The sequence below is a fragment of the Lytechinus variegatus genome, chromosome 11 (assembly GCF_018143015.1).
Source record: "Lytechinus variegatus isolate NC3 chromosome 11, Lvar_3.0, whole genome shotgun sequence".
NCBI lineage: Eukaryota > Metazoa > Echinodermata > Echinoidea > Temnopleuroida > Toxopneustidae > Lytechinus > Lytechinus variegatus.
This window is the reverse complement of record NC_054750.1, coordinates 10,247,595-10,266,721: the sequence shown is the minus strand read 5'-3', so window position 1 is coordinate 10,266,721 and position 19,127 is coordinate 10,247,595. Positions and strand designations below refer to the sequence as shown.

Below are 19,127 nucleotides of genomic sequence, written 5' to 3'. Positions count from 1 at the left end.
GTATCGTTATTGATGTTATTATTTTCTTAAGATCCAATCATACAAATCTTATTTTTGTCTATCAAATATACCTGAAACTAAATATTCGTTTCCTAAAGCAAAATAATCGTGCTTAAAGATATATACCACACAAATACTGTATCGATGTTGAAAATAGTATATGTTTTCATGTTGTAGACTTTTCTAGAGTTTAAACTTGTTCATTATAGAGTTTTAAACACGTGTTTGCTCTCAGGTCTTCTTGGTTATCTTTTGATTTCTTCAGGGGCGACACCGGGGGGGGGGGGGGCAGGGAGAGGCAATCCCTTTGATTTTTCAAACAGTGAAAGGAAGAAAAAGAATAAGCGAAGAAATATATAAAGAGAATGCATCAACGAGGTGTAGGTCGTCGAACTATATATTTCCACTGTAATTCAATCGAGGAGATATGTCGCTTGCCCCCCCCCCCACTCCCTCATTAAAATATCCCGGCGCCGCCCTTGTGCTTCCTGCATGGCCAAATTGAAACTTAAAATACTCATGTACTTATTCATCATAATTATTATGACATTCGTATCTTAGATTTCCTATGTAAATACTAATTTTGATAGCTAATTATAATAATGCCCTTTGATGTACAGTTTATCCATTTGATTTTATTCTATATCAAATCACTGACTGCTCACACGTTATAGCTTGTAAGAAAAATATAACTACAATAATATATGTATGTATATATTTCATCTTGTTTGAATACAGAGTAAAGTAATTTGCCTTACGTATATACATAGGCCTAATTATTAAAGTAGGCATATTAAAAGTACCGCTGGTATTTTTTTCTATTATTCTTCACTACTTTTCCGTTGAAAGAAGATAAGTTTTCTCAATGTTAGAAACAAAAATAATAGGCCCAACTTTACTTTTATGTATGATGCTCTAAATTTCATTTACAATAACGAAGTCTAAAACCCTTATTGGATCCGAATTACCATGACGAACTAGGCATTAGTAGCCACTCATTTATTGACTTAAACGTGTAGTTAATTACTCAGGATTAGATTATTTTGACTGGTTTCGTATACGTTATATTTGACTCATCTTTAAAATAGTCGCTCTGAAAACTTAGTTTATCAAAACGGGGGGCCCATTTCATAAAGACGTATTTACGATTATGGTTGCTTTGTCATTAGGCAGTGTTACCATGGTAATTTCATAGATTGCGTCATGAGGAAGTTATAATAATCGTAAAGAAACGGGCCCAGACGTTGTTTGCGAGTTGATTTCGATCGATATTCATTTTTTAACCTCTAAAAACTGATATAGTGATCGAGCAAAATATATTTGAACAACTATGTGTGTGACTGCTCAGCTGTATATCGTCGTAGATTATGATGGTAGAGTTATCAAATAGAAAGTCGGAGTTTTTAAATTTCAAATAAATTGTGAACCTTTTGCCTACCTTTGAAATTGTGTGTTTGGTTTGGTCATTCTATAGTCTTGTGTAAATCATACAAGGGGAAGGGGAGAGAGACTGGCGTGATCGTGAGATGCAGAAGTTGTAGAGATAAAGTGAACAGTCATTTTTAACCACTTAATCATGCGTGTAAAGGCGACCGCACACCTTACGATTGGTCTGCGACCCGATTTCAGAATAAAAAGTAGTAGAATTTGATGCTAGTATTGAGACTTGGAATATCTTACTGCGTACTGTTCTATATCATCGTACGAATACCTATGTTCAATTCTGTGACTATGCTATCATCCTTCTTAGAATAAAAGCGTATTTAATTTAGCTAAGATTTGGAACTAATTTTGCCTTTACTCCAAAATAAAGGCTTGCAATCTTTCAAAATTATATTAGTATTCTTTCCATTAATTTTAACCTCAAATAAAATGATATGTTCCATTCACATTTTCGGAAAATGAGCAATATGCGATTCGTTCCAAAATCAGATCGCGAACAGTCGTAAAGTGTGCATAGGGGAGGGACGTTCATACATCAGGGTTAATAGTAAACCCCACCCACAAGATTGTATATCCAAGTCGGTCGGGGGAGGAGGGGGGAGCACTTCAATCAAAAGGAGGCCACCATGCTCAACACACAGGGAAGATCCTTGAAACATCTTAAAGTAGTGAATTCATAAAACAAGGTAAAAATTAAGAAGGCCAATAAAACAACCATGGTATATGACTTTTTTCAAGAAAGGAGGAATTTTTTTCCAAAGCTCAGTACAACTTGAACCTAGTAAACAAATTTATCACATGAATTGTGTTTTATGTGGCAGAACATTTCAATAAAACAAACCTTGAAACACCAAATGCTTTCCTGTGTGCTTGTGTATTTTATTTATTTACACGGACATTTGTATTGCCATTCCAAAAAACATTACACTTACTTAATATTTCAATAGACAATGTACACATTGGTAACAAAACACGTACAGCACACAAAAAATATTCAGAAATTCTATACTATGCATATTTACATGGAAGGTTCGAAAAATTACAATACAAGTTCGGGTTTCACCACTATGTACATTTCTCATACAAAAAAGTCACAACCCTACAACCGACTTAAATTTCAGAAATAAGTCTGCAGTGAAATAATTTACAATTATTATATTAATTTCCCCATCAATATCACTTGAGAGGTCAAATTAATAGTATCAAATAATAATTCTATCCTCTTTTGAGAATGAAATAATGAAGTAATCAGCACCACAAAATACTAAACAAAGAACAAAGCAAAAAAAAAATATGGGGGATTGAGGACAATTGAGTCCCCGAAAAATGTCTGAAATAACCCCTGCAAATGGAAAAGCCCCCCAAAAATCATCAATGGATCCAGTACAAAAGGCGATTTCAAGGGACCAGGGACATATTTCATTAAACAAAAAAAAATCACTAATCTCCTCTGAGCCAATCAGATGCAAGGATTTCAGTAGCTTATAACACTGGACAGCGAAAATCACTGATTTGAGTCCTGGTTACATAGTGCCAGACAGATACTTTTGCCTCTGTCTCCATGAGGACTATGAATTTCTAAGACTGCGGAAGATCCCATACACGAGTAAACCTTAGGTCTGAATAAATATCTTTTACTCTTATGAATAAATGATTGTACTTTGCAATCAATAGTAATTACCATGGCAACATCACTAATTAGCCAATCAGAATCAAGATTTTCATGGAAGTTACCATTGCATAGTTCATCATTCCCCATAGCCTACTAAAACTATTTAGTCCCTGTACAAAGAATATCCAAATTACATATTGGTAGCCATGAATATGTTCATAAATTTTCTGAAAGTGAAAATAGACAACAGGATTTCCAAGATTATGACTTTCTGAGACTGCAAAATATCCTTGACTCTGTATCAAACAAGAGTAAACATGTCAACGGGTCTGAATAAATATCTCTCATCATCTACTAAAACATAACAGTGTTATAGAGTATACAATCAACAAATAGTTATACAAAAATAGAATATTGGTACATTTTGGGTGATTTTGAGTCACATAAATTACACAACAGGTAGTGTTTACAAGGTACCCTAGAACTTGTCACCATCTAACTTTTTTTTCCATCTTATCATTTTCCATAGTAAAGAATCTTGTTAAAACGTGGGCCCAAGAAATGGAGATGAGAGGGTTGTTTCCACCAAGATTGAAGTCTGACTCAAAATTTGACTTGAATTTCCAGGTGCATGTGGTACATAAAAATCCCTGTGGCTGGTTGAATGATGCTACAGATGCACATAATTACCAGAATTAGAGATTAGTGAGATTATGTAATGTAATATTACATGCAAATTGGCATTTAAGCATGACTTTTGGTCAGATTATTCTCATTGAGAAAAACCCCAGATAATTATAATAGCTGTATTTATATAGCCCTATTTGCCTGAGGATACAACATGCTTGCTATTATTACCCCAGCTTTAGCTTGAGCTACCATCACCAGCGCTCAGTGCATGCAAGGAATTAATACTGGCGGGTACTCATTGACCTCACCTGGGTTGAGTGCTGCACAATGTGGATAAATTTCTTGCTGACTGAAATCATGCCATGGCTAGGATTCAGACCCACGGCCCTCTGTATTAAAGGCGAGAGTCAGAACTACTAGACCACGATGCGCCCAGATATGCGCTCCCATAGAATTACTTATGCCATTTATTCAGTAAAAATAATGTACACAAATACATATACCTGTAATGTAACAGTTAAGCCTGGTGAACAGTACACAATTTGGTATGATTTGATTTTCAAAGAAACCAAAAAGCTTGCAGATTTCTAAGTTCCCAGCATTATTCCAAACATAAAATACACAGAAGTTCACTTAGAACTTGGAAATTTCATATCCACTGCAAAATGCAATTTGTAAAAAAAAAGTGGGTCATATTGGATCGTGTAAATGTGCGCCAGGCTTTATCCTGTTAAGTTTCAGGTTTATTTATGCATGTTTCACTTTCAAAGAAAGGGAAATCTACAATTTGGTTTTAAAAAATAACTGCTCCAAATCTCAAAGATTCCAAGAAGATCAAATTATCTGTCTCTGTCTGTTGGCAGTGTATTGCATGGAAGATCAATGCTAGCAATTTGTAAAGATTTGAGCTTTTTCTTGAAAAGAAGCATGATAGTATGCACTTTACAAGAAATTAATATCATTATTATTTGAAACAACAACTCAGGTTTTTTTTACTAAATATTTGACATATTCAGCCTAGAAATCACCCAATGGACACAAATGAAGTTTTGATTCATGAATTTCCTATACGAGACACCCTGTTCTAAAAGGTGACAAACTGTTATGCCAAACCATCGTTCACTGAATCATGAAATTCCTACATGATACACTCAGTTCTAAAAGGTAGCAAGTAAACTTTGATGAAAGTTTGATATATCCAACTATCATGCATATACGGACCTGTCTCTGAATACGTTTTAACCTCAATTTTGAAAGCGACCATGACAAATACACGATATGTTCTATAATTTCTTATTAATTTCTGAACAAAGTATAGTACCTAATTGCATATTTAAAGTTACAATATTGTCATAATACTTTTCAGATCAAAGGGCAGAGTTCTAATTGATCCAAGCCTGTGACCTTGCCAACATTTACAGTGCTTGGACCTATTATCACAAAACTTGTAATCAATGTCAGGCTACTGTACAAGCTATACGCTACAGTTAAAAAGCCACTAAAAACGGTGTCATTGAAATGAATAAGTACAGATATGTCACAGAATACTAGCACTGGTAATGGACATGTTATGTGAAACAGTGCCTGTTGATTGGTTGTCTAATATCAAAGAATTATAACAATTGCAAAGGATAAAACATTTTATGTAACTGGGTCCTGCTTCAATCTATCATATGGGCTAAAAGTACATTAAAAATGTAGGTAAAAAAGTGCCACTTGGTGTCTTCACAAAGTTCACTCGACAAAAAGCCTTTAATTAAAAGCGGGTGCAGTATATTTCCTGCTAGTATGTTGTATTGCAATCACTGTATCTACTACATCTTGTTTAATGATTTTGATCATTAGATGAAATAAGCAAGAAGACCAACTGATAGAAGATCAAATGGGTATTGCCATAGTGGTGTTTGAAATGATCTGGGAATTGGACCAACCACATTGTCTACAAGATCAAATGGCTAATAAACCAAACAAAGTTCAGAAAAAAACTACTTCCTCATACCTGATGGTACTGTTTGTTTCTGCAGTCAAAGGCCCGTATTCTGAAGTCAGGTTTAATTTAAACTCAGGTTTAAAGTTGTGGTTCAAATATGGAAAGCCATAAGTATCAAAATTTTTATTAAGTTGTATGTTTCTTATGTTTACTGTGCTCTTTCCTGATTTATCGATGGTGAAGACAATCATTTATTTATACTTCCTACACAATTATAAATGATTTGAGAGCCGAATGAGCTGAAGTTTAATGTCTCTTTACCATTAGTGATTATGTAACAATTGGCTGTCCATACTTAAACCACAATTTAAACCTCAGTTTACGTTAAACCCAACTTCAGAATACAGGCCAAAATATTTAAGATTCGTATCTCCCTTTGCATATCACCACTATAGCCAAATAATATTGCCTGACAGTTTTATGCAGCCATTCTTGACTGAATACCCATCTGTAATTAATAGTACCATAAATCTGTTTCATACACTGCAAAAACTCCAGAGTTGATTAAACGCCAGCCTAGCATCTATATCGGAACGCACCAGGGAAGTGTTGAATCAAAACCAGTTTGGCTAACACCAGATAAGCATTAAAACTGGTGTTGTTTCATCACTTCTCTGGTGTGTTCGATATAGATACCAGGCTGGTGTTATATTAACACTGGCGTTTTTGCCGTGTAATCATGAACTAATGTCGCTTGACTTACTCAGTTTGCATGGTTCTTTCTTATTACAAGTTGGTCTATTACCATTTAGTCAAATAAGATACGCTACGTAGTTTTAGACCGATTGGGTATCAGATGAACTGCACAGCCTAAACTGGAAATGAGGAAATAAAGGATCTCCTACCAACTGCTTGCTGGAATGGAATTAGCCCTCAATAGGATGGAGGGCAGTGGCTGGGTAAACCAAACAGGCATTAGTGGCTTATTCACTAATGTGGGAAACGGACAGTGTGAGAAGGGGACGGGTCATGTTGAATAAAGGGAGTGGGTTTTTTCTTTTTTTTTGCTACTGCAGCATTAAGGCATTACAGGTACATGTATACATCAAAATAGTGCTTTCATACAACTGCTATCATGGCATAGTAAGGAAATAACAAATATTTTCTACATTTGAATGATGCATTGTGACTGTAATACATTACATATTGTACAGATGAGAAGAGGAGTTGACATACGTGATGAAAGGAATCAAAGCAAGCATATTCATTGGTCATAATGTGATATTCACCTCAATACGTAGATTACATTCCTGAACTTATCTTCAAAGATTCAGGGTACATATGGACATTATCAATTATATTTGAATTCACTGTAGTGTACCAGTCTATGATTAATCATTACACTATAAATGAGGGCTTGGTAGATACCAGTTCTGTTAAAACCACACCCGGGTGGAGAATGGCAAATGTAGATTATGTCCTTTGTTAAGGCATGTAGCTACAATTGCCAGTCTCGACACAGATACAGTAAATGGGTACAGGGGAGGAAGGACTTCCTTGAATGCTTGGGTACCTATATCAGGGTAGCCATGCTCAAGGAAAAATTATATTAAGTGCTATATCAATATTGCAAATTATTAAGTATTATTAAAAATAGTTATCATCTGAACCACAGCTCATTACACCATCTCAACAATTTGCATGAGAGTGTCACTATAAAAATAATGCACATAAGCGCGTGCATGCAGGGCCAAATAATGAACGATGTGCAAGGAGAGCCAATGGATATACCGCAACGACGTCCGCAGGAGCGGCAGGACCGAGTGCGGCATATCCATTTGGCGAGTTGAGCACAAAGTTCATTGTTTAGATCCTCTATGCACAAGAATGCATGCATTGTTTGTTTTATACAATCCCCCACTCTGATGTCAGAGTGCAGGATAGTGCTTTTGGTATGATGTCAGAGTGCAGGATAGTGCATTTTGGATGCAATAGTGCAATTCACGCAATATCAAGTGATCCAATTTGGACCAATCAGATTACATAACATTCTTGGGAGTTGTATAACATGGAATATTAAATCAATTAGAGAGATGAAACTGTAAAGGTCAAGTTCAAATCCAAACACATGGCAACCCAACATAACACTACGTTGCTACATCAGGTAGTAGCTCAGACAAGCCATTCACGGCAAACAACAATACATTGATGACCAGGAAATACGCATGTGGTGCTTGAATACATATGTGAACTCCCCTTCTCATTGACTGAATAGGAGTGCATTCACATTAATCATCAGTGAATGCAACGTTTGTTATACATCTAACACAACACCATCCTCCTTATCTTGGTCTTTCTCTCCATCATAGAACTCGTTTGCTGGCTCAATCCTGGAAAATAAACAAAAATAACAAGAAACAAGATGGAAATAGGTATCTAAATTCATTGCAATAATCAAATCAAAATGCACCAACCTCCTAAGAGTAACTGTAACAAGATAAGAATACAATCAACCTCAGGAACTTGACATTTATTCTTCTAAAAAATGCACGAATTATATCAATAAGTACGATCCACCTAGCAATAATTTGCAAAAAAAAAGAATCTACACAAAACCAAAGCATCAAAGAAAATATCTTATTTACTTTAAAAAAATAATTAAATCAAAATGTACCAAACACCTAACAATAAGTTGTATGGCAATACAAAGAATCTAAACAACATCAAAGGACATATCGCCTTTTTCTTTTAACCCCTATTATACAGTGGGAAGCAAATCCATGTTAAATATTTGAGTCAAAACCATTTTGCACAAACTGAGAAAGGCTTGAAAGATTGTTTTCTACACAGAAACCGAGAGAGTGTTTCACAAAGATTTAATTGCCACTACAGTCGCAAGTTAATTCCATTTTTTTTTGTGCAGTAAAAAAAACCCAATCACTTCTTTGGTGAAATCATTTAAGAGTATGCCCCCTACTACATATCAATCAATGGGAGTATCATAAATCATATTTGCAGAGACACTAAAGGATGTCTTCAAGATAAATTCCAGTTGTGGAAACGATTTCAAAATGAGTTCGTACAGAATCCAATGAAATGACCACCAAAGTGTCTGTTTGTATGAATAAAAAATATGTGCCCAAAGATTCTGGGAGAAATTGTGTAATTGCTGAGAAATTAGCAAATAAGCACGGGATTCGGGTCAAGCGTCGGGCCGACATTCAAAGCAATAATAATACACTGTCCCATGTGCGCTTACCTGTGTTAGTGATCTTCAGTGTGAAAATTTTTCAGCGTAGATTTCAAGATTTCAAAAAGTTCAGTTTATGTAACTGTACCAGATCTAGATCCTCGATGATATAGTGACAATTACGGTAAGCTTGGTTTCATACACTTTCTCGTGAAATCAGTGTTTACTGTAACTACAGTACTTTATTTATCTTTAAAGTTACAAATAACTCTTTATCTCATATCAAGTTGATCTCATAGCCACACATCTGTATATTTTTTTTCTCAAGGAATATATATTGTTAAAAGTAAATTTACATTATCTCTGGAAAGTTAAAGAGATGGTTCAGGCTGGAGATATTTATATCTCAATATAAAATAGAGTACAATTCACAAAGCAATATGCTGAAAATTTGATCAAAATCCGATAACAAATAACGAAGTTATTGAATTTTAAAGATGATTTGAATTATTCCGGTAAAACAGTTCTAAACATGTCTTTATGAATATTCATTAGGTGGCCTGATGATGTCACATCCCCACTTATTCTTTTGTATTTTGTTATATGAAAGTAGGTTTATTCAAAATTTTCCTACCAGGAACTAAAATAATAGGACTGACATCTGATTAAGTGCATTAGTTATTTCCTGCCGCAACTTATTTCATCATGATGGAGACACATCATTTACACATGCTTGAAAAGATGAAACATTTATGATTTCATGTAATAACATAAGAAAAAGGAAAGTGAGATGTGACATCATCAGCCTACCTGATGAATATTCATGATGATGTGCATATAACTTTTCATAAAATATTGAAAAACTTTTAAATTCAATAACTTCATTATTTGTTATCAGATTTTGATAAAATTTTCAGCATTTTGCTCTGTGAATTTTACTCTATTTATTTAGATATGAGTATTTTCAGTCCGGACCATCCCTTTAATTTTTGACAACTTATCAATAGGTCTTACCTCTCATCTTGTTCCTTGGTACTGTTCCTAACATCGGGGTCTTGTTCTTCAACATTCTCTAGACTGAGGATATCTGGAGGAACATCCTGCATCTGTACACTAGGTGCGTGGGCTATACACTTGAGATTGTCCTGGACTTGTTGCCTCACTTGGTCAATGTACTGTGGGGAAAAAACATCAGAGAAATTATTTTTTATGACCTGCGCCCCATCTTACAAAGAGTCACGATTGATCCAATCAATTGTAACTCAATGGAAATCCATCAGTGTCATAATTTTTTCGACAGGAAATTTGCACAATGTCCTTTGTCACCAAAGAGAAGCACAGTGAATTTTCAAGAAAACAATAACTGCATGAATACACATCATAGAAAATAATTTTTAACAAACAAGCATAAAAGATGTTGACGTTGCTGGCCGTCCATAATTGGGATTGATCGGATCAATCTCAACTCTTTGTAAGACAAGGCCCTGACAATCACCATAAAGATGTGAAGTATTGTGTCGACACTTCAATGGATAAAATATTTTTACAAATAGGGGTCTTGATATATACTTAACATCAGACCCAGCCAAAATGTGAGCAGGCCATAAAATCCTTTTACCTGGCTTCCTCAATTTGCCCCACAACATAGCCAATAGAGTCACAATATTCTAACCTAACAACTTTGAATATACATTATCTGGTTGCTTGTAAAAGAGGTAGCAAATTTGGTAAGCGAATATTGATGATTATTCATGAGGGACAATAATTTGTTTTATCAGCTGGTGATGAAATAGCAAAATAAGCACTATCGTCTTTATTATACATAACTTAATCTACACTGACACACTGCATCATTCGAAAATGCCATTGAAATAACATAATTAACAAAATGAGGAATGATAAGGAAAACAAACTTGAATGCACTTCTTTAATTCAATTCTGTCCGAATTCATACATTTAATGAGTTTTTATACTGAAGCAAAGTCAGTACTTGATACAAATAAAGTGCATGGTGTCCCAAAGAACTATAGGAAGTGAAGATTTGTAAATATTCAAAAGCTAATGAGTTTCACTTCTTGGTCATTATTTACAATCATTTGTTTTGTTTTGCATTGTTCTCCAACTGCACCAAATGTCAAGTATAGTGCGAATCAACAGAAGTGAAGAGAAACTACAAAAGAAAAATCAGCAACAATTCTGTGCAAAGTAACACAAGACTTACTGCTTTGGTGTTGAGATTTTCTATTCTAGTTGTGGTGTCTGGATGCAATGTGAAATCTGGAGCAAAGTACTCAAAGTAATCTAAAGAAAATGAAATTAATCAATCAATCATTATGGATCAAGATTGGATATTCAGTCACTCATTTATCATTTCATTCAGACCTCAGAAGTTCTTCAATTATTCCCTTCCAAGTATCTCCAAATTAGCCATACAGCCATACTTCTACTCTATACTTCATGCACAATAGCATAAGTGCTTTGAAAATATTATCCCTAAAGTTAATGATCACAAGAAATAGAAATGATGAATAATTTCAATGATAAAAGACATAGACATATAGACGTCAATTTCCCAAAGTGGTTTCTTATACCTTTTCCTGATTTAATTCCCTCCTACTTTATTGAAGTTTGAGCCCACACTGAATCAATGTTGGAGTAACTTCCAAGAAAAAACAAGAAGACATATAGATGAAGGCCTCAATGCACAAAGAAGGCTTTATCCCCATCCTCCTAGTTTTATTTCCCCTTCTATATTATTTAAAACATTGTATCAACAATGAATCTAATCAATTTATCGTAGGCATGAAAATGGGTAATGCACTCTCAAAAGCTAGATCGGGGATCAACCTTTCGCTTCCCAACACCCATTATGGTTTCAACCACTTCTGTTGAGGCCATGATATAACATTGTGAAGATTGTTTAGATAAATCACAAATGATATTCTGTATCAAAGTATTTAATACAATATCACAATTATGTAACACTTGAATATACATGCAGCTGGCAGTTGCATGCATATGTAGCAAACTTATTTTCATCCTTTTCAGCAACATATAGCAGGTGTTTTTTTCTCCTGAGAAGCATATGGGCAATTTCATAAAATATGTATGTCTAGCTTCTTATACTTTGTGTGAGGCCTTGCTAAATTATTTGCATGTTTGTTATTTCATATGAAAGATTCTAATCCTCTCAAATTATCATTGCTTGAGCAGTTTATGAAGTAAAATAAAAATAGGAAGAAGGGACAGAGTGGGGAAGGGGGCACAAACACATTAAAAGGTTATTTTATGGAATTTCCCATGACACAATCGCTTTACTTACCATTGTAAGGAAGCTCATTGCTGATCTCATCATTGAGTAATAACGATGTTTCATATGTCCTGTAGAAATAATAACAAAATAAATTAACACTTCATAAAAGATGGCAAAAAATCATAAAAGCAATTTCCCAGTTTCATAGTGGGTAATTTTAGTTATTACACACAGGCCAATGCCCTATTCACTTTCCACAGAAATACAATTCAACAAGAAAAAATATTCCTTGTGGGAATGATATCAAAAAATACAGAATAAAACGTGAGATTTATTGCTACATTACTTTTCTACCCCCCCCCAAAAAAAAAAACAAGAATTTTTTTTCTTAATCATTTCAAGAATGTTTATACATCAACAATGAATGACAGCACGGAAGAAAAAAATTGTAAACACTTCACAAGAAAGGTAATCAGTTACTCTAAATCCCACAAGAGGTAGAATCAACTTTACCTTAACAAATCACCTAAGCTAAGTTTATCATCTGATTAATCCATCCTATCCAAATTCATTTTTTTTTTGTTAGTCCTTATCGGTTTACTCATGCAGACTTGTTAAAATGTAAATTTCTGAATATCAATCTCATACAATGACTGAAACACCTAGAGTGTCGTATTGCAAAAATTGTTATTGGTCACAACTATGGCATCCATCAATGCAAAAATTATTCAGATAGGCAATGGACATAACATCCCTTTCAAAAGAGAGAGGAACACCAGAATTGATTACAACAATAATACATAAATGAGTATTCATATTAAAAAAGCATTTTGAATGATCATAAACATTATATTCTAGATGGTAACTTCCCTGGGGCCTGTTGCAGAAAGAGTTGCGTTTAAATGCAAGTAAAAAAAATCAAACGCAAGTCCCAAATGCACTGTTGATTGGTTGAAAATCAAGTTGCGCATGGTTTTCAGAGTTGCGATCGATTGCAACGCTTTACGCAACAGGCCCCTGGCTTTATAAAGTTGAGATTGATCCGATCAATCATAACTCATTGAAAGAGATGCCTTGGGAAATAAAACATTAATAGATACAATATAATATTATAATAGAGACATTTTCTACATGCTTTGCAATAGACTTACAATCGCAATGGAATGTACAACAAATTGTATCTCTTATATAAAAGACCCTGTTTACACAAATGATAAACATCAGTACTCACCAACACCTTGCTACATTCCTGACCGTGTAACCGCCCCCACCCATCACTAGTAGGGGTACATTGAATTGTTTGACATACTCTACGCATTCCCCATGGCCTTTGATACTGAGACTGAAGCACCCTAATCTGTCACAACCTAAAGAGTCTGCTCCACACTGTAGAGATAAAAACACAGATTCATCTTAAATAGAAATGAGATTAACAAGTGGGAGAGTTGGTGCTTTAGATTCTTATTGTCAGACCAAGGCTTAAATGAGATGGAGTAACAGCAACAAAATCCCTTTGAACAAGCTTCGAAGCCATCAGCAGAAAGTATGTCAGGCATGCACTTTCTCTGCAATTGTGTAGACAAATGATTCCCGCGTGACTCTGCAGCTATAGGTCATATATAAAGGGAAATATGCTATTGTGATGATAATTACTTTTTCGCCGCATCTGGTCTGGTTATATGTGTAGTACACAATTTGGAGGCATGTGAAAATAAACTATGCAATATGTCCTGAAATATAACTCAAATTTCCTCAACTGGGCATGTGCGGGCACTCATCTGGCATATACAAAAATGAATAGCAATATTCCATCGACCACATTTGAAATTTTCATTTGCCGCAAACGATCTGAAAAGTGTTAAAATCTGGTTTCAGTAAGGGTCAAATTCTTGCTTTTTCCACAAATTATAGGTAAATTGTTTTAATCTGGGCGAATATCTCAGCGTAATAGTGCTTGGTTATTGATGTCTTGTCATGCGTACAAATTTCTGTTTATTAATATAAAAGATGGAAAATTGATCGAAATGGATATTCGTAAAATTTCACTAATCGGATTTCTTCACTGAAACTGGCAGCTTTGAAGGCGGACATCAAAAACTGCTGTTCTTTCTTTTGTGCTTCTTTAGAAATGAACAGCTGCTTGAATAAATTTGTTGCCTGTTTGAACTCCATTGATAGAAACTTCTTGGTCAGTCGGAATTAAAATGAATACACAGAGCTGCTATCCTTCAAAAGAGCAAATTTTCATTCTGCACTTCCAAGATTGGTATTTTATTCACCAGACTTTGTATTTTTTTCAGACATTTTTTATTTTTTTACCATTTCTTTGTTTTCTAACCCTTACCTTAACCATCCTCATGAACAACAATACCCAAGTACAATCTGGGGCCCGTAACACAAAGGTTAGCAATGATCGTAGAACATTTTTCTACGATTGATTCCATTGACTACAATGTACAATCAATCGTGAAAATCAAGCGTACGATCAATCGCTAACATTTGTGTTACGGGACCCTGGTCACTTCTATTACTACATGCATGTATACTAGATTCTACATTGTTTAAAGGTAAAAAAAAAGAAGTACTTGCAGCAAACAATTATTTCATGAGAAAGCCTTTAAATCAAGGTTAATTACCGCTACTTTATCATAGATCTATATCTGGTACATTGAAATCAACTTATCTTTGTGAAATCATGAAATCTTAGCTGAAAACCAATAATTTTAATGATAACACAAAAATGAGTATGTGGGACAGTGTATTAATACCGTACTGCTGGGGAAAATACCTAAAATTTTATGGAATTCTGTGAATATTTTGCGCATTTCTCAACAAGTGCACTTTTTTTCCAGAGCCATTTATCACATAATACAAACAAAGACTTGGGTGATCACTTTATTGGATTCTGTTCAAACTCATTTTAAATGTGTTACCACAACTGGTATTTATCTTTCAATGTGTAAATGTTTGGGTACAATATCATGTGTATTCCTACGCAAGTAATTCTTTCACCCCTTTTTTCTTTTATTATTTTCATTATTATTCCTGTCAGAGTTTCATAACAATTTTTTTTGTCAGAGTTTGCAGCACAGCTTCACATGTATTCATTGTTGTTTCTTGCATAAGAATCAAAAGATCTACACTTTGAAAGTGGAATTGAGAGACTTGCCTGTAGGACTATACACGTAGGTCTATAGAACTCCATGACACTTTGTATAACTGGTTTGAAGAGACCAGAGTACATGAGATCATCTATGCCATCCTTGAGGGGAACGTTGATGGAGTAGTAACGCCCGTTCTCTAAGCCCACCTCATACATGTCACCTGGAAGAAAAGAAATAGACAGTAAACTGATCGGTCTACAAAATCGCTGCGCTACTTTGTGTTTGTCTAACGCCAAATGATCTAATCCTACTTGATCTACAACCAGGGCTCCGTCTTACAAAGAGTTGCAACTGATCCTATCAATCGCAACCTTGGAAAGCATGCAAAATCAACATATGAAATGCATGTTTGTTCAAAAAAATCTAGATATGAATGTATATCCATAAAGTAATTGATTTCTTGACAATTTGGTGTGTTTTCCTTTGTTTACAAAGGACATTTTGCAAATTTCCTGTAGAAAAAATTATGATACTGATGGATTTCCATAGAGTTACGACTGATTTGATTAATCGTAACTCTTTGTAAGACGGGGCCCTGTTTTCTACTACAACCAGTTTGTCTACTAACCCTTTGGTCTAATTATCATCATTCCCATTTAGCATTTTGTCTTATTTCCAGTTAGGCTCTGCCCATTTTGTTCAATATCCACCTGGGGAGTGTTTCATGAAAGGAGTTGTCAGACGTTTTATCCGACAAGTCCCATTTTATCCGACAGTTACGTGCCTCTCAGCCAATCAAAATCATGGAAAGATGTCAGATCTGACAACTTGATGAAACACTCCACCTGGTCTAACACCACTTGAAGGAATCTACCTCATACACATCATCTGAGTGGGAAAGAAAATTCAGAGTTGGGAATTGAATGAAATGAAAACTAAAAATACCCCATTTATTGATTATCTATTTACAATAATACGTATATTCATTATTACATGCCTTTCACCTACACGTTAGCCCTATTCCATAAAGACGTACAACTATGGTGACTTTACGATTATTGTAATTCCCATAAAGCCTTGATTGTGATTGGCTACTGGGCCCTGTTAACACTGTAGTTGCCATATTGGCAAAGTCACCAAAGTTTTAACTCTTTTATGAAACAGGCCCGTTACCTGTGCCTGGAAAGAAGTGATTGCCATATTTGTGGAATGATACTGTCATGACCCTGTCTGTGAGGTAGAATGCTTCCTGAACACCATCTCCATGATGGATGTCTATATCAATGTACAGCACTCTAGGATGGTACCTGACAGAGAAGGGAACAAGAATGGTAAATCTCATGAAATACTGTGCACAATGATGATTAATTCATACGAAAAAGGAATTGAAAAATAACGGAAAAGAACTTATTTTGAAAGAATTTATGATGTAGTTCATCTAGCTTAAATGAAATTACATTGCTTGTTGATCTTTATCATATCAGCAAATATAAAATGGTATTAAAGGGGAAGTTCACCCTGAAGAAAACTTTGTTGTAAAAATAGCAGAAAAAATAGTAAAAAATATTGGTGAAGGTTTGAGGAAAATCTGTTAAAGAGTAAGAAAGTTATTAGAGTTCAAAATTTGGGATTTGTGACGTCATAAATGAGCAGCTGCCCCATGTGTTATGCAATATAAAATGTATGAATTTCAAATTTTGTATGGTTCCTGATGACTTAATTTTGTTTTCTTTTCATGATCGGGTGTGAAATGATTTGTCTATTGATATACAAAAGTTACAGTGAAAACCATTTTCAATTTTCTGAGAAAATGACATTTCATTGATTTTTTACCATTCGCTATGTAAGAATGCTGCTCGCATATGGTGTCACAAATCAAATAGTTGAAATTCTAATAACTTTTTAATTATTTGATGAATTTTTCTCAAACCTTCGGCAATATTTTTTCTGCTATTTTTACAATAAACTTTTTGTCAGGGTGAACTTCCCCTTTAACAAAAAGGCAATTTTCGTCATGAGATAAGATACACTGTACAACATGTTATACAGCAGATTGGGAAAAGGGGCATGCTAGCAGTGCTATGTCTTGAGCTAATTGTATAACTTTAACTATATATATAGGAAATTCTGAATCTGACAATATTCCTGAGATCAAAGGACTTCTAGAGTTTTAAGAAAAAATACAAAACCTATGAACAAGATTCATTTTCAAGATCGTAAATCAAATATAAACATGGCTTACTTGAGAATTTCTAGAATAGCAATGACAATATCATTGACATAGCAGAACCCGGAAGCCTCAAACTTCTTTGCATGATGAAGACCTCCTGCCCAGTTTACTGCAATGTCACATAGCTGCAATGGAAACCAATTTTATAACAATTTACAATTCAATTCAATACAATGCAAATTTATTCCAACTATAAAAATATACAAAAATAATCAGTGACATAAAAAAAAGATATTGTATACGAGGGGTGAAACAAATAGCATAGAGATTTCACAAATTGGCCCCAGCATGATTCTTCCAAAATCTATTTCAAAACAAGTTGCTCAAAATCACAAAATTTTTAATATTGGTATCATTCCTGAAAAATATGAGATAACATAGTAGAGACTGACGTAATATTTTTTAAAAATAAAAATGAGAAGTACACTCGTGGAGAAGTCAGATTTGTCAACATCCGAACTAAACTGTCATCACTATAGGCCTACAATTTCCTGGAATCCTTGATTTTGATTGGCTGGAAAGCATTGGTCTCTAACTATTACAATCGGGTGGGTGTTTCATAAAGCTGTTCGTAAAGATACGAACGACTTTATGCATGACTGGAACATGTTCTTCAGCCATAACTCAATTACATCTAGGGATATCACATAGAACAAGAAAGGATCATCAGTCGTGCATAAAGGCATTCGTATCTTACGAACAACTTTATGAAACACCCACCAGGACTGTCATAGAATAAACAGTTATCTCCTACCTGACAAGCTTTATGAACTGTATAGATATTGTTCTCTTATGGGACACAAAAAGGCAAAACTACTCCCCCCCAAAAAAAAAATCACTTTCCTATACCCACTAACATGTATTCATTTATATACTAAAATATGTCTAAATTCTCACATTGTTGTTCAGTTTGGTTGCTGCTTCTAAGGATGCCCCAGTGTACATTGAACAGAAGTCAAAGAGACCTGGAAACACTGGACAGTCGTCACCGACGTTGAAATGACTTAAACTCTTGGTGAAGTTCTGGATGTTCTGAGGTGTCACTCTTTGTAGAAAGTCGATGTAGTCATCTGAATGGAATCTGCACATGTCGTGAGCTGTGGCCCTGTATGGTCTGTAAATCTAGAACAGAAAAAAAATGCAAGTAAGTCTGTGTTAGTCAACCTTCCGTTGAATCGTCACCTAAAACACTTCTTCGGACAAGATTATTAACACATTTTGCCTATGTCAAACAGATTTCTGATTCTACTAAACTCAACAAAATTAAAATCCTCTCTATGACAAGGTTATGGTACAACTGATAAGAGATCACTTTGCACTTTCAAGGGCAATATAATGAGTTGGTTAGGAGATTAACGATCTTACCTGCATTTTCTTGTAGAGCCCATAGTTGAGTACTAGATTGTGTGTGAGTGCTAATCTGTGTGGTTTCATCGGATGACCAGGACCTACATTGTAAGAAGTAAAAATAAAAGAGGTAAAGCAATGGTCAATTCGAAATGCTCTCAAACTAAATGACGAGAAAATAGAGGTTTTACACAATTTTGATTTCGTAGAAGATTACAACTTTCCTGATTAAGATAAATGTTTCCATTGTTCCTAGTGTCTCGGCCAGAAATCTAGGTGTTATGTTTGATCAGCATATGGCTTTGGACAAATTTGTCTTGGAAAAGGGTATATCTGCCTCGTTTGCCCTATATAAACTTGGAAGATTTGTTCTTGTTTGGACAACAAA

The 19,127-nt window shown here is 34.7% G+C and overlaps 1 protein-coding gene across 1 annotated transcript in view; it reads right to left on the bottom strand.

Moving 5' to 3' along the window:
- Window positions 1–7,171: 7,171 nt before the first annotated feature.
- The window catches only part of LOC121424046 (histone deacetylase 3-like), a 40,375-nt gene continuing 28,419 nt past the window's right edge, over window positions 7,172–19,127 (bottom strand). Inside the window, exons 2-11 of the mRNA XM_041619624.1 lie at window positions 18,758–18,840; window positions 18,290–18,514; window positions 17,405–17,517; window positions 16,336–16,469; window positions 15,228–15,382; window positions 13,290–13,444; window positions 12,128–12,186; window positions 11,027–11,106; window positions 9,820–9,980; window positions 7,172–8,005 (exon numbers count right to left, since the gene is read on the bottom strand). Coding sequence (XP_041475558.1) covers window positions 7,930–8,005; window positions 9,820–9,980; window positions 11,027–11,106; window positions 12,128–12,186; window positions 13,290–13,444; window positions 15,228–15,382; window positions 16,336–16,469; window positions 17,405–17,517; window positions 18,290–18,514; window positions 18,758–18,840 — 1,241 coding nt within the window. The 3' untranslated portion in view covers window positions 7,172–7,929. The remainder of the gene's footprint in view (window positions 8,006–9,819; window positions 9,981–11,026; window positions 11,107–12,127; window positions 12,187–13,289; window positions 13,445–15,227; window positions 15,383–16,335; window positions 16,470–17,404; window positions 17,518–18,289; window positions 18,515–18,757; window positions 18,841–19,127) is intronic.